A 13,175-nucleotide genomic window follows, 5' to 3' on the forward strand; every position below is an offset into this window, starting at 1 on the left:
CTAAGATCATACGTGGATGTTCGGAAGTTTTTGCGAGTTGGGTCTTCATCTTGGTTTTTTACTATTTTTCTTTATCAAAACCTTAATTCTGGTTTCATGAGTAGGGATGGATTGTTGAGCAGCTCGATGAGTGGCTTGGGCTCAGCTTGAGTTTTATTCTCACCCTTGCTAGTTTAAAGAAAAAGTGCCGAGATGGGGTTTGCCTTTTTGTATTAGTGTTAAAGTTATGATCTTTATCGAGCTGTCCTGAGGTTGAGCTGAGTTTCAAATAGTGAAAGTGCGAAGCTCAAGGTTGGATGTTGAACTTGAGCCTTCAAAAGTTTGCGCATTTCCTCCTTTATTCATGAGGTCAGGTACATATGCCAAAATTCAATGTTAGAAAGTGGAACGAGCATTCGAACAAGTAAAGGTTTGCCCTTTGAAGTATCTCTTGTTCCAGTGAAATTTCCTACTACTGGTGTATTTCTTTGCCCGTATTTACATATATCAAGTTAAGAAAGCGCTGAATATAGTAGGTTGGTTACGTTTTAATATTGCTGTGACAATATACCATATTGGTATTAACTTAAACGATAAATTCTATCTTAAAAGCATTGAAGTAATTACTCTTAGGCTCCTAAAGGTTAATAAGTTGGGAAGGTTCATGTCAGTCAAAACAACTCCAAGCAGTTGTTTATGCAGGCCGATACCAAGGGCATGTACTAGCAGATGAGCGCCACCCACCTTGGTCACAGAGGACATATCCACAGGTGGGATCCATCATTGGGTATGGGTCGCATGCTTAAGTGTTATCCATTTTTGGGACTTAAGTGTTATCCATTTTTGGGACTAATTGATTCAGTAGGTGAGTTATAAACTCGTTAGTGGATTTCGGTTTTCATGACTACTGTCTTATTGTCTTAATCGACCAATACCCTTTGTGGGTTCTAGGATCCCAAAATGAACCAATCAAAATACTCTTTGAATGCATGTAAAAAAAATCCTCCCTTGTGATAATTTGGTATTTTCCTTAAAAGTGTGTTGTTAAGAAACATGGAGTGATCTATTGAGCTTTTGTAAAATCTAGTTTGTATGCTAAATTTATCAAATCATACACGAGGAGACTGTTTTAGACCATAGAGGGATTTTTTCAATTAACATACCTATTGGAAGATGGGCCTAAGTCTACACGACCAAGGAAGGTCTATATATATCCAAGTGTGTTGGAAGATGGGCCCAAACCCATAAGATATGGACCCACCATGATCATGTGAGGTGGCATGATGAGTCCAACACAATAAGAAGTCTTACAGAGCCAAAATTATTATGGAAGCAGATCTCACAGAAAAGTTTTAGTTTAAAGGTGTTTTAGTCATGTTAGTCTTCTATTTATATTGTGTTATTTAATTATGCTAGGATTTATCTTTAAGTGTTAGAGTTTATGTGTAATTGGAACAAAGGTAGTTTAATTGTAATTGAAATCTATTACCTTTCTCTATTATAAATAGAAGTTCATGTACTTTGATTACATCAAGTAAATGAAGTATTTTTTTTTTTCATAAATTCAACATGGTATCAGAGCAGATTTGGAGAGTTGGCTCGTTCAATCCACAGAGGTAATGTGATCTTTTTTTTTTATCTATTATCTCTAGCAGTTTAAGTTCGTATTTATTTTTTTTTTTCAGTATTTATAACCGTTATTTGATTTACATTTTCACCTCTATATTGTTATTCTATTTCTGGGAGTTTCTGGTTCATGACCGCAGACCGCAACGATCCCTCTGTCTCTGAAGTTGCTCGCCCGCTTTGTTTGGCGTCAGGGAAGATTCTTCTCACATTATCCTGTTACGGTCCCGGGTTATGGATTGAGTAACACGGCGTGGGATTTGAGACTCCAGCACTTAGGATTGAAGTATTGCCCTCGTCAAGGGTTATGGGTGAACTTTTCTCTTGAGTAGTGCTTGGCCAAGAGGAAAATTCCCTCTTTGATAATGCTAACGAGTTCCATCCACAGTAACATGGGGGATACATTCAGCAATCCTAAGTGCTGGAGTCTCAAATCCCACGTCGTGTTACTCGATCCATGACCACGGGGAGGCAGATGTTGTGGACTTAATAGCACACCGAGTCACACAACGAAGGAGGCAATAACTCACTGAGTCCATTAGTTATAATTATATTGCTTTAAGTAGGATTTATTTCGAATTTTTTAAGGAGTATGGTTGTAGGGGCAATATTTTTATTCTTTTAGCCCTAAAACACTTACGACGTCAACCCTATTTAAGGGGTAATGAAATAGAGAAAAGGCAAGCTTGATAATTAGGTTAAATAGGCTTGGGACTCACCTTGACGAGTTCTATGGTTAGAGATCTCCCTTGAGGATCTCGAGGTATAGGTTTTCCTCAAAAACTTGCATATCCATTCATCCTCCATTGATCATCACTCTTCATCCATCCTCCATTGATCCATACCGAGCAAGGGAGGGAGACTTTCTATCCCTTTTTCGAGCCCTAAGAGAGGGTTCTTCCTCCTCCTCGTCAACAACAGCTAGAGAGGTATCAAAGTTGAGCAGAAAAGTGAAGATTTTCATCCTCATCTCACGAGCAGTCCTAGTTCAACTTGGGAGGTGATCACAATAGCAAGAAGGAGGTAATATTCTTACATACTTGTGCTCAAAGTTAATTAAGATAGAAGCTTGACACTCCTATCAAGAGCAGCAATCAAGAGGGCGACAAACCCTCTTTGCTGTGATCAAGAAAAGAGAAGATCTTTCTCTAGCGAGTTTAGCATAGTTGTTGGGGTCTCCTACCTTTCACAACAACTCGTTAGCATTATCAAAGAGGGAACTTTCCTCTTAGCCGAGCACTGCTCAAGAGAAAAGTTCACCTATAACCCTTGACGAGGGCAATACTTCAATCCCAAGTGTTGAAGTCTCAAATCCCACGCCGTGTTACTCGATCCATGACCTAGGATCGTAACAATGTGGTATCAGAGCAGGGTAACATAGGGGATATATTTAGCAATGAAGAACTTCAGACCAGGATGCAAAAGATAGAGGATAGCATGGAGGAAACACAACCATTGCTGGGAAAAGTTTGTGGTTTGGAAGTAGAGATGAAGCAAGCTAGAGACGAGATAAGGCAAGTCATTAGCATGTTAGCTGAGATGAGGGCAGAAAGACAGCAGAGTCCAGAGATGAGGAGGTGATTCAACCGTATAATAGGAGAGGGGAGCAGTGGCCTGGGCACACTACTGTCCAAGGACCACAGAATAGAGGCACAATACCAAGGTACACAAAGTTAGACTTTCCTACTTATAATGGTTCAGTGGATCTCTTAATTTGGTTGCATAGATGCGATGTTTTTTTTTTAAATCAAGGGGCTGCTAAATGAGATAAGGTGCAATTAGCCTCTTTCCATATGTTAGACGATGCCCAGTTATGAGTTCACCAGGAGGAAAAAGAGAGACCAGGGTTGGATTGGGGTGAATTTAAAAATTTACTCACAATCAGATTTGGCTCTCCTGCCCACAGCAACCCTGGGTGATTTAGTCCTATTGAGACAAACTGGCTCGGTTGAACAATATCAAAAACAGTTTCAAGAAAAGTTGGCTCGTGCTGGTGGGTTGGTACGGGTCGACCAACAAGTCTCATTATTCACAGCAGGTCTCACTGAATCTCTGAGGTTAGAGGTTGAACTCCTTTTCCCTCAGGATTTGGCTCGGGCAATGGAACAACAACAACGGTTGCAGCAACACAAGCCAGGTTGGCCAGGTGAAAGGAACACATACTCCACTTGGCAAGATAGCCGCCATAATTCGTCTCCAGTGACAACCCCTACATTATCTTCCTCCAGACACAATCCGAATACGGCTCTGGTAGCCGATACATGCCCTAGTAATTCCCCAACGCAATTTATAAAAAAAATTAACAAGTGCGAAGATGGCCGAACGGAGGTCCAAGAATCTATGCTACAACTGTGATGAATAGTACCGGGTGAGGCACCAATGTAAAGGTTATTTTGGCTTGAGGTGGAGGAATCAAATGATCTAGAGGAGATGGATGATATTATTGAGGAGGAGTCACCGGCGATTTCCTTGCACGCTATTACTGGGCAGAAATCTGCCAAAACGATGCAAGTCAGAACTCAAGTCTTCGACCAGGAATTGGAGGGACTAGTGGATTTGGGCAGTACACACAATTTTTTGAGTTTAACAGCCACGCAACACCTTCAGTTATAAATCCTCCCTCATCCGACAACCACCGTGTCAGTGACCAATGGGGAGAAAGTCCCTAGCTATGGGATAAGTAAGGCGATAATTTTTTTCTATTTGCTCTACTTTATTTAATGCTGAATTTTTTGTCATTCCCTTGGCTGACTTTGACATGGTGTTAGGCATTAAATGTTTGCAAAAATTGGGGCCCATTCTGTGGGATTTTTCAGCTTTAACTATAAGCTTTATTTTGGCCAGTAGTCAAGTGCTCTTGCAGGGCTGTCAAGTGGACATGGCCCACCGCATCCATACCATCCACACACAGGAACAACCTGACAGCACTATTGATGGTCTGGTAGAAGAGTTCTCTGACCTCTTCCATGAGCCTTCGGGATTGCTTCCCTTGAGGCATTGTGACCACATGATCTGTTTAAAACTAGGTTCTCAGGTGGTGGTAGTGCGTCTGTATCGATACCCACACCTTCAGAAGCATGAGATCGAGAGACAATGCCAGGAGATGTTACAACAGGGCCTTATTCGTCCTAGTCAATCCCCATTTTCTTCATCCGTCTTACTTGTGAAGAAACATTATGGGACATGGAGGTTTTGTGTTGATTACTGGGAGTTGAACACTCAAATAGTGAAGGATAAGTTTTTGATTCCGGTAGTAGATGAGCTCCAGGATGAATTGCATAAGTCGTGGCTATTTACTAAACTGGACGTACGATCTGGATATCATCAGGTCCGGATGCACCCCTTTGATATTGAGAAGAGAGCGTTCCGCACATATCATGGCCACTTTGAGTTCGTTGTCATGCCGTTCGGGTTATCAAATGCACCCTCCACTTTTCAAGCTCTAATGAATGAGGTATTTAGCCCCTATCTTTGGAAATTTGTTCTTGTGTTTTTTGATGATATTCTCATATATAGCAAGTCCAGAGAGGAGCATTTAGAGCATTTAAGGATTGTTTTTGAATTGTTACGATCACATCAACTCTATTTAAACAATCCAAATGTTCTTTTGCGGCTTCACATGTGGCTTATCTAGGTCACATTATCTCCCATGAGGGGGTCACGGTTGATCCCGAGAAGATTTGGGTTATTCATGATTGGCCACAGCTACAGTCTTGCTTAGCTTCACGGGTTTTTTTGGGTCTTGCAGGATATTACCTCAAATTTATTCAGAATTATGGGCCCTTGGCAACACCCTTGACCAGTCTCCTCAAGAAGAATTCCTTTCTCTGGAATGAGGAGGCCACATAGTCGTTTGAGACGCTCAAATCTGCTCTCGCCTCCACCCCTGTATTACAACTTCCTAATTTTGATGAATTATTTGTGGTTGAGTGCAACGCTTCTGGTGGGGGCATTGGGACCGTCTGATAGCAGCAGGCACATCCTATTGCGTATTTTAGCAAACAGTTGGCAGTTCGTCATCTCAAATTGGCAGCATATTAACAAGAATTGATTGGGTTGGCCAAGGCGGGCCAACAGTGGCAGCCTTATTTATGGGGCCAAACATTTCTCATCTGCACTGATCACTATAGCCTTAAATTCTTACTGGAACAATGTCTGATGACATCGCCACAACAATATTGGATCAGTAAGTTGTTGGGTTTTGAACTTTCAGTGGAATACCATGCGGGGAGATTGAATAAGGCGGCAGATGCCTTGTCACGGCGTTTTGAAAATGAGCAGTTGGTCTATTCGTTCAGTCAGCCGACATTCCTCATCCTTGACTTGGTGAGAGAAGCACATGCCACTCTTCCTGATCTCTTGGAGCTACACCGGAAAATTTCAGCGGGGACAATGGAATCGTAGTGGTCCATCCAAGATTCACTTATTTATTACAAACAACGACTTTTTCTACCCCCTACTTCCGAGTTGATTCCAGCTATTCTCTCTGCTTACCATGACAACACACATAAGGGTATCAAAAAGACGTTGCACAAAATTCGGGAAGACTTTTATTGAGAAGCCATGAAGACCTCCATTGCCACTTATGTAGCAGCCTGTCAGGTTTGCCAACGCAACAAAGCCGAGTAGTTGAGTCAGCCGGACTTCTTAAGCCTCTCACCCTTCCTACATAGGTTTGGGCTAATATTTCGATGGATTTTGTTGAAGGTCTTCCACAGTCCTTCGGCAAATCAGTACTCTTTGTGTTGGTAGATCGGTTCTCCAAGTACATACATTTTATTCCACTGGCTCATCCTTATATAGCTACACGGGTCGCACAAACTTTCCTGGAGCAGATTGTCCGCTTACATGGTATTCCAGAATCGATTATGAGTGATCGAGATGCGGTCTTCACGAGCACCTTTTGGTGGGAACTCTTTCGTTTGAGTGGTACTAAATTGAAATTCTCCTCGCATATCAACTGCAGACAGATGGTCAGACCGAGGTGGTTAACCGTACCATCGAGATGTATCTATGGTGCTTGGTGGGCAATCGTTCAAGACAATGGGTTCAATGGCTACAGTGGGCCGAGTACTGTTACAACACTTCGTTCCACTCCGCATTGTAATCCACTCCTTTCGGGGTTCTATATGGCTGGGATCCCCCTCGCCTTCTCTCGTATACTCCAGGGTCCACCAGCGTGGACGCTATTGATCAGGCACTCATGGACTACGATCTGCTGTTACAAAATATTACAGAACACCTACGGAGAGCTCAAGTTCTCATGGAAGATGTCTATGACAAAGGCCACCGTGAGGTCTCCTACGAGGTAGGGGATTATGTGTGGTTATGGCTCCAACCATACCGCCAACAGTCCCTTGCAGGAGCACCATGACATAAGCTCTCACCCAAGTTTTTTGGGCTTTTTCCCTTTTTTCGGCGCGTGGGGCTAGTCTCCTATCAACTCCAACTGCCAGGCACGACCAAGCTTCATGATGTATTTTATGTCTCCCTCTTGAAACCACATACAGGGTCTCCGCCTACATCTACTCCATTCATGTTTGAAGATGTCCACGCGCTCCCATGTCGCCGCCTCTGGTTTAGTATCCTTCCACTGAACGAGAATCTCCCATTGGTCATTGATCAACCGTGCGCGTAACACCGCGATTGGTATAAGAATAACGTCTCCATTGTCAACCGGTGGGAGGAATGGAGTAGATGTAGGCGGAGACCCTGTATGTGGTTTCAAGAGGGAGACATGAAATACATCATGAAGCTTGGCCGTGGCTGGCAGTTGGAGTTGATAGGCAACTGGCCCCATGCGGTGAAGAACGGGAAAAGGCCCAAAAAACTTGGGTGAGAGCTTATGTCGTGGAGGTCCCGCAAGGGAATAACACATAATCCCCTACCTCGTAGGAGACCTCACGATGGCCTTTGTCGTAAACATCTTTCATGCGAACTTGAGCTCTCCGTAGGCGTTCTGTAATATTCTGTAACAGCAGATCACGGTCCATGAGTGCCTGATCAATAGCGTCCACGCTGGTAGACCCTGGAGTATACAAGAGAAGGCGAGGGGGATCCCGGCCATATAGAACCCTGAAAGGAGTGATTGCAATGCGGAGTGGAACGAAGTGTTGTAATAGTACTCGGCCCATGGTAGCCATAGAACCCATCGTCTTGGATAATCGCCCACCAAGCACCGTAAATACATCTCGATGGTATGGTTAACCACCTCGGTCTAACCATCTGTCTACCGATGATATGCAAAGGAGAATTTCAATTTAGCACCACTCAAACAAAAGAGTTCCCGCCAAAAGGTGCTTGTGAAGACCGCATCTCGATCACTCAAAATCGATTATGGAAGGCCATGTAAGCGGACAATCTGCTCTAGGAAAGTCTGTGCGACCCGTATAGCTGTATAAGGATGAGCCAGTGGAATAAAATGTCCGTACTTGGAGAACTGATCTACCACCACAAAGAGTACTAATTTGCCGGAGGATTGTGGAAGACCTTCAACAAAATCCATCGAAATATCGGCCCAAACCTGTGTAGTAATGGCAAGAGGTTGTAGAAGACCAGTTGGACTCAAGTGCTTGGCTTTGTTGTGTTGGCAGACCTGATAGGCTGCTACATAAGTGGCAATGGAGGTCTTCATGGCTTGCCAATAAAAGTCTGTCCGAATTCTGTGCGTCTTTTGGATACCCTCATGTGTGCTGTCATAGTAGGCAGAGAGAATAGCTGGAATCAACTCAGAAGTAGAGAGTAGAAAAAGCCGTTGTTTGTAATAAATAAGTGAATCCTGGATGGACCACTTCGATTCCATTGTCCCCGCTGAAATTTTCCGGTGTAACTCCTGGAGATCAGGAAGAGTGGCGTGTGCTTCTCTCACCAAGTCAAGGATGAGGAACCTTTGTTGACTAAGCGAATAGACCAGCTGCTAATTTTCAAAATGCCGTGACAAGGCATCTGCCTCCTTTTCAATCTCCCCGCATGGTATTCCACTGAAAAGTCAAAACCCAACAACTTACTGATTCAGTGCTGCTGTGGCGACGTCGTCAGACTTCCAGTAGGAATTTAAGGCTATAATGATCAGTGCGGATGAGAAATGCTCGGCCCCATAAATAAGGCTGCTAGTGTTGGACCGCCTTGGCCAACCCAGTCAATTCCCGTTCATATGCTGCCAGTTTGTGATGATGGACTGCCAATTGTCTGCAAAAATACGCAATAGGATGTGCTTGCTACTGTAAGACGGCCCCAATGCCCCCACTAGAAGCGTCGCACTCAACCACAAATAATTCATCAAAATTAAGAAGTTGTAATATAGGGGTGGGGGCGAGAGCAGATTTGAGGGCTTCAAATGACTGTGTGGCCTCCTCATTCCAGAGAAAGGAATTCTTCTCGAGGAGACTGGTCAAGGGTGCTGCCAAGGGCCCATAATTCTAAATAAATTTGCGGTAGTATCCCATAAGACCCAAAAAACCCCGTAAAGCTAACCAAGACTGTGGCTGTGACCAATCATGAATAACCCGAATCATCTTGGGATCAACCGTGACCCCCTCATGGGAGATAGTGTGACCAAGATAAGCCACATGTGAAGCCGCAAAAGATTATTTGGATTGTTTTAAATAGAGCTGATGTTCTTGTAACAATTCAAAAAAATTCCTTGAATGCTCTAAATGATCCTCTCCGAACTTGCTATATATGAGAATATTATAAAAAAATACAAGAACAAATTTTCGAAGATAGGGGCTAAATACCTCATTCATTAGAACTTGAAAAGTAGAGGGTGCATTCGATAACCAGAACGGCATGACGACGAACTCAAAGTGGCCATGATGTGTGCGGAACGTTGTCTTCTGAATATCGGAGCGGTGCATTTGGACCTGATGATATCCAGATCGTAGGTCCAGTTTAGTTAATAGCCACGACCCATGCAATTCATCTAGGAGCTCATCCACTACCGGAATCAGAAACTTATCCTTCACTTTTTGAGCGCTCAACTCCCGGTAATCATTACAAAACCTCCTTGTCCCATAACGTTTCTTCACAAGTAAGACAGGTGAAGAGAACGGGGATCGACTGGGACGAATTAGGCCCTGTTGTAACATCTCCTGCCATTGTCTATCGATCTCATTCTTTTGAAGGTGTGGGTATCGATATGGACACACTACCACCACCTCAGAACCTGGTTTTAAACAGATCCTGTGGTTATAGTGCCTCAAGGGAGGCAATCCCGAAGGCTCATGGAAGAGGTCAGAGAACTCTACCTCACCATCAATAGTGCTGTCAGGCGGTTCCTGTGTGTGAATGGTGTTGATGTGGTGGGCCCTGTCCACTTGACAACCCTGCAAGAGCTCTGGACTACGGGCCAAAAGTCCCACAGAATGGGCCCCAATGTTTGCAACCATTTAATGCCTAACACAATATCAAAGCCAGCCAAGGGAATGACAAAACAATTCAGCATTAAATAAAGTAGAGCTAATGGAAAAAGTTACTGCCTTACTGGTCCCATAGCTAGGGACTTTCTCCCCATTGTCCACTAACACAGTGGCTGTTGGATGAGGGCGGATCTGTAACGGAAGGTGTTGCATAGCTGTTACACTCAAAAAATTGTATGTATTGCCCGAATCCACTAGTCCCACCAATTCCTGGTCGAGGACTTGAGCTCTGACTTGCATCATTTTGGCAGATTTCTGCCTTGTAATAGTGTCCAAGGAAATCGCCGGTGGTTCCTCCTCAATCATATCATCAATCTCCTCTGGATCATCTGATTCCTCCAGCTCGAGCCAAAACAACCTTTTACATTGGTGCCCCACCCGGTACTGTTCATCATAGTTGTAGCATAGATTCTTGGACCTCTGGTCAGCCATCTCCGCACTTGTTAATTTTTTTATAAATTGCAGTGGGGAATTACTAGGGCGTGTATCTGCTACCGGAGCCGTTTTCGGATTGTGTCAGGAGGAAGATAATGCAGGGGTTGTCACTGGAGACGAATTATGGCCACGCCCTTGCCAAGTGGAGTATGTGTTCCTTTCACCTGGCCAACCTGACTTACGTTGTTGCACCCGTTGTCGTTGTTTCATTTGCCCGAGCCAAATCCTAAGGGAAAATGAGTTCAACCTCTAACCTCAGAGTTCCAGTGAGACCCGCTGTGAATAATGAGACCTGTTGGTCGACCAGTACCAACCCACCAGCATGAGCCAACTTTTCTGGGAACTGTTTTAAATACTATTCAACCAAGCCAGTTTTTCTCAATAGGACTAAATCACCCAAGGGGTTGCAGTGGGCGGGAGAGCCTGTTGTCAAACAGCCAAGAGCTAGGTTCCTATACGTAATGGCGTTTCTCTTGCAGCCATTAGTCTTCATTTCCTGAAAATGCTCTAATGCTATATACAAACTCATGTCTACAATATACAGATATAAGAGAGTTGTAGTGCTCAATCCGCTTCACCCTATTTTTCTACTTCTTCTCCAACCATAATTCCTCAGCTCGGTCTAGCTGTCCAATCCTTTCAACGACTTCAATCGCCAGAACAAATCTTTTATATCTTTCAAATGGAAAGTTTTGTATGGTATGCCAAGCAATCACTTCATTATAATTCGTCCAGTAAAAAAAATTTCAGCATCAAAGAATATGAGACATGTCTTGCATCCACGCATGTAGCAGAAATTGGAAGAGGCGCATTGCTGCTTTTCTCAGTAGTAGAAAAATAAAAACATTCAGAAATTTTTTTCTTTCATTCCCAGTGTCCTCAGAAAAATTCCCTCTCGGAATTCATACCCACTAGCCATAATTTTTCCAAAACGATGTTGGTTCTCTGCTTCCCGGAACTGAAAACCCCCAGTCCAAAAATTCAAGACGCGTTGTTGCTGGTCAGCCCCTGGGAGCCCTTTCACCCCCATTGAAAGTTCGTTTATACATATCAATTGAGGGCATCTTAGAAGCTTACCCCAAAAGACGATGATTTCGGGTCGCCGCTGGACTGTTGAGGGACAGATTGAGAGTGAAAGGTGGTGGCCGAAATTCAAATCCCACCGAAGTTGTTTCCGATGGCGCCAACGGAGCCTCCTCCTCAGTTTTTAGTGGCGAATAGCAGCCCTTTGGGGCTTCGCCGCTTGTGACCTAATCGGAACAGTTGCCGGAAGATTTGCTTGTCATGGGCTGGAGTGGTTTGAATTCAGAATTTCTGGGTCCCATTGCTCTGCTCGAAAAATTTCCCTTATCTGAAATTCTCCTGTTCGGATTTGTATTACCTCCCTGTTGTTCGGCTTTGAATTTCTCTACGTCTTCGGTTCAGAAAGATGTACGACGTCCATTGGGAAAGGATTTGATGCCGAACCCCATTCTGGATATTTCGACAAAGGGTGTGCTGAATTCCCTTCGAATTTTGAAAAATCGGTGTCTCTGCCGTCGGATTTCGGAAGTTCGGGGAGCCTTTTCGATACAGAGAACTCTCGGATTTCATACTTCTTCTGTTTGTCCGAGAGAGCGTCTCCAGCGACGATTTTGTCTATCACAGCAATGAGTTGAGGATTTCCGTCCAAGAGAGCGTCTGTTGCCACTCGTTATGTGGATTTTTCATGCTCGAAGATTTTAGGTCGTATGACCTTCTTAGCGGCAGCGTGTGGCTCCCTTGTAGAACTTCCAATGGAAGATTGATACCATGTGGAAGATTGATACCTTGCACGTATTTCTCCCTGTTCTTTGCATAGTTTTTCCATTGACTTGCGTGCCTCATCCAGAACAAAACATTCTTCAGGGGAAAATGAATAGCCCACTGTATTCCTGCTCTGATAAATTTAAAAATTTATGCACAATCAAATTTGGCCCTCCTTCCCACCGCAACCCCCTAGGTGATTTAGTCCTAATGAGAAAAATTGGCTCGGTTGAATAGTATAAAAAATAGTTCCAAGAAAAGTTGGCTCATGCTGGTGGGTTGGTACAGGTCGACTAGCAAGTCTCATTATTTACAGCGTGTCTAACTGAATCTTTGACGTTAGAGGTTGAACTCCTTTTCGCTCAGGATTTGGCTCGGGCGATGAATTTGGCCTGGGAATTGAACAACGACAATGGTTGCAGCAATGTAAGCTGGGTTGGCGAGGTGAAACGAACACATCCTCCACTTGGCAAGGGCGCCGCCATAATTCGTCTCTGGTGACAACCCCTACATTATGTTCCTCCAACCACAATCCGAATACTGCTCTGGTAGCTGATACATGCCCTAGTAATTTCCACCCGCAATTTATAAAAAAGTTAACAAGTGCGGAGATGGCCGAACGGAGGTCCAAGAATTTATGCTACAACTGTGATGAACAGTACCGGCTGGGGAACCAATGTAAAAGGTTGTTTTGGCTCGAGGTAGAGGAATCAGATGATCCAGAGGAGACGGATGATATTATTGAGGAGGAACCACCGGCGATTTCCTTTCACGCTATTATTGGGCAGAAATTTGCCAAAACGATGCAAGTCTGAGCTCAAGTCCTCGACTAGGAATTGGTGGGACTAGTGGATTCGGGCCGTACACACAATTTTTTTGAGTTTAACAGTCGCGCTGCACCTTCTGTTACAGATCCTGCCTCATCCGACAACC

The 13,175-nt window shown here is 43.9% G+C and overlaps 2 protein-coding genes across 2 annotated transcripts; one reads left to right on the forward strand and one right to left on the reverse strand.

Annotated features, from left to right (window-relative positions):
• Positions 1–6,296: 6,296 nt before the first annotated feature.
• LOC137949433 (uncharacterized) lies at positions 6,297–6,979 on the forward strand. The gene is made up of 2 exons (XM_068795488.1): positions 6,297–6,675; positions 6,774–6,979. The coding sequence occupies exons 1-2, from the start codon at positions 6,297–6,299 to the stop codon at positions 6,977–6,979; spliced, it is 585 nt and encodes a 194-aa protein (XP_068651589.1).
• A 960-nt stretch (positions 6,980–7,939) lies between these two features.
• LOC137949435 (uncharacterized) lies at positions 7,940–9,992 on the reverse strand. Its single transcript, XM_068795489.1, has 2 exons — positions 9,342–9,992; positions 7,940–8,518 (listed from the first exon to the last, which is right to left on the reverse strand). The coding sequence occupies exons 1-2, from the start codon at positions 9,990–9,992 to the stop codon at positions 7,940–7,942; spliced, it is 1,230 nt and encodes a 409-aa protein (XP_068651590.1).
• Positions 9,993–13,175: the final 3,183 nt, after the last annotated feature.

This window comes from Aristolochia californica, unplaced genomic scaffold, assembly GCF_029961685.1.
Source record: "Aristolochia californica isolate CCGP_79_NKW_82.1479 unplaced genomic scaffold, dmAriCali1.0.hap1 SCAF_14, whole genome shotgun sequence".
In the NCBI taxonomy this organism is placed as follows: Eukaryota; Viridiplantae; Streptophyta; class Magnoliopsida; order Piperales; family Aristolochiaceae; genus Aristolochia; species Aristolochia californica.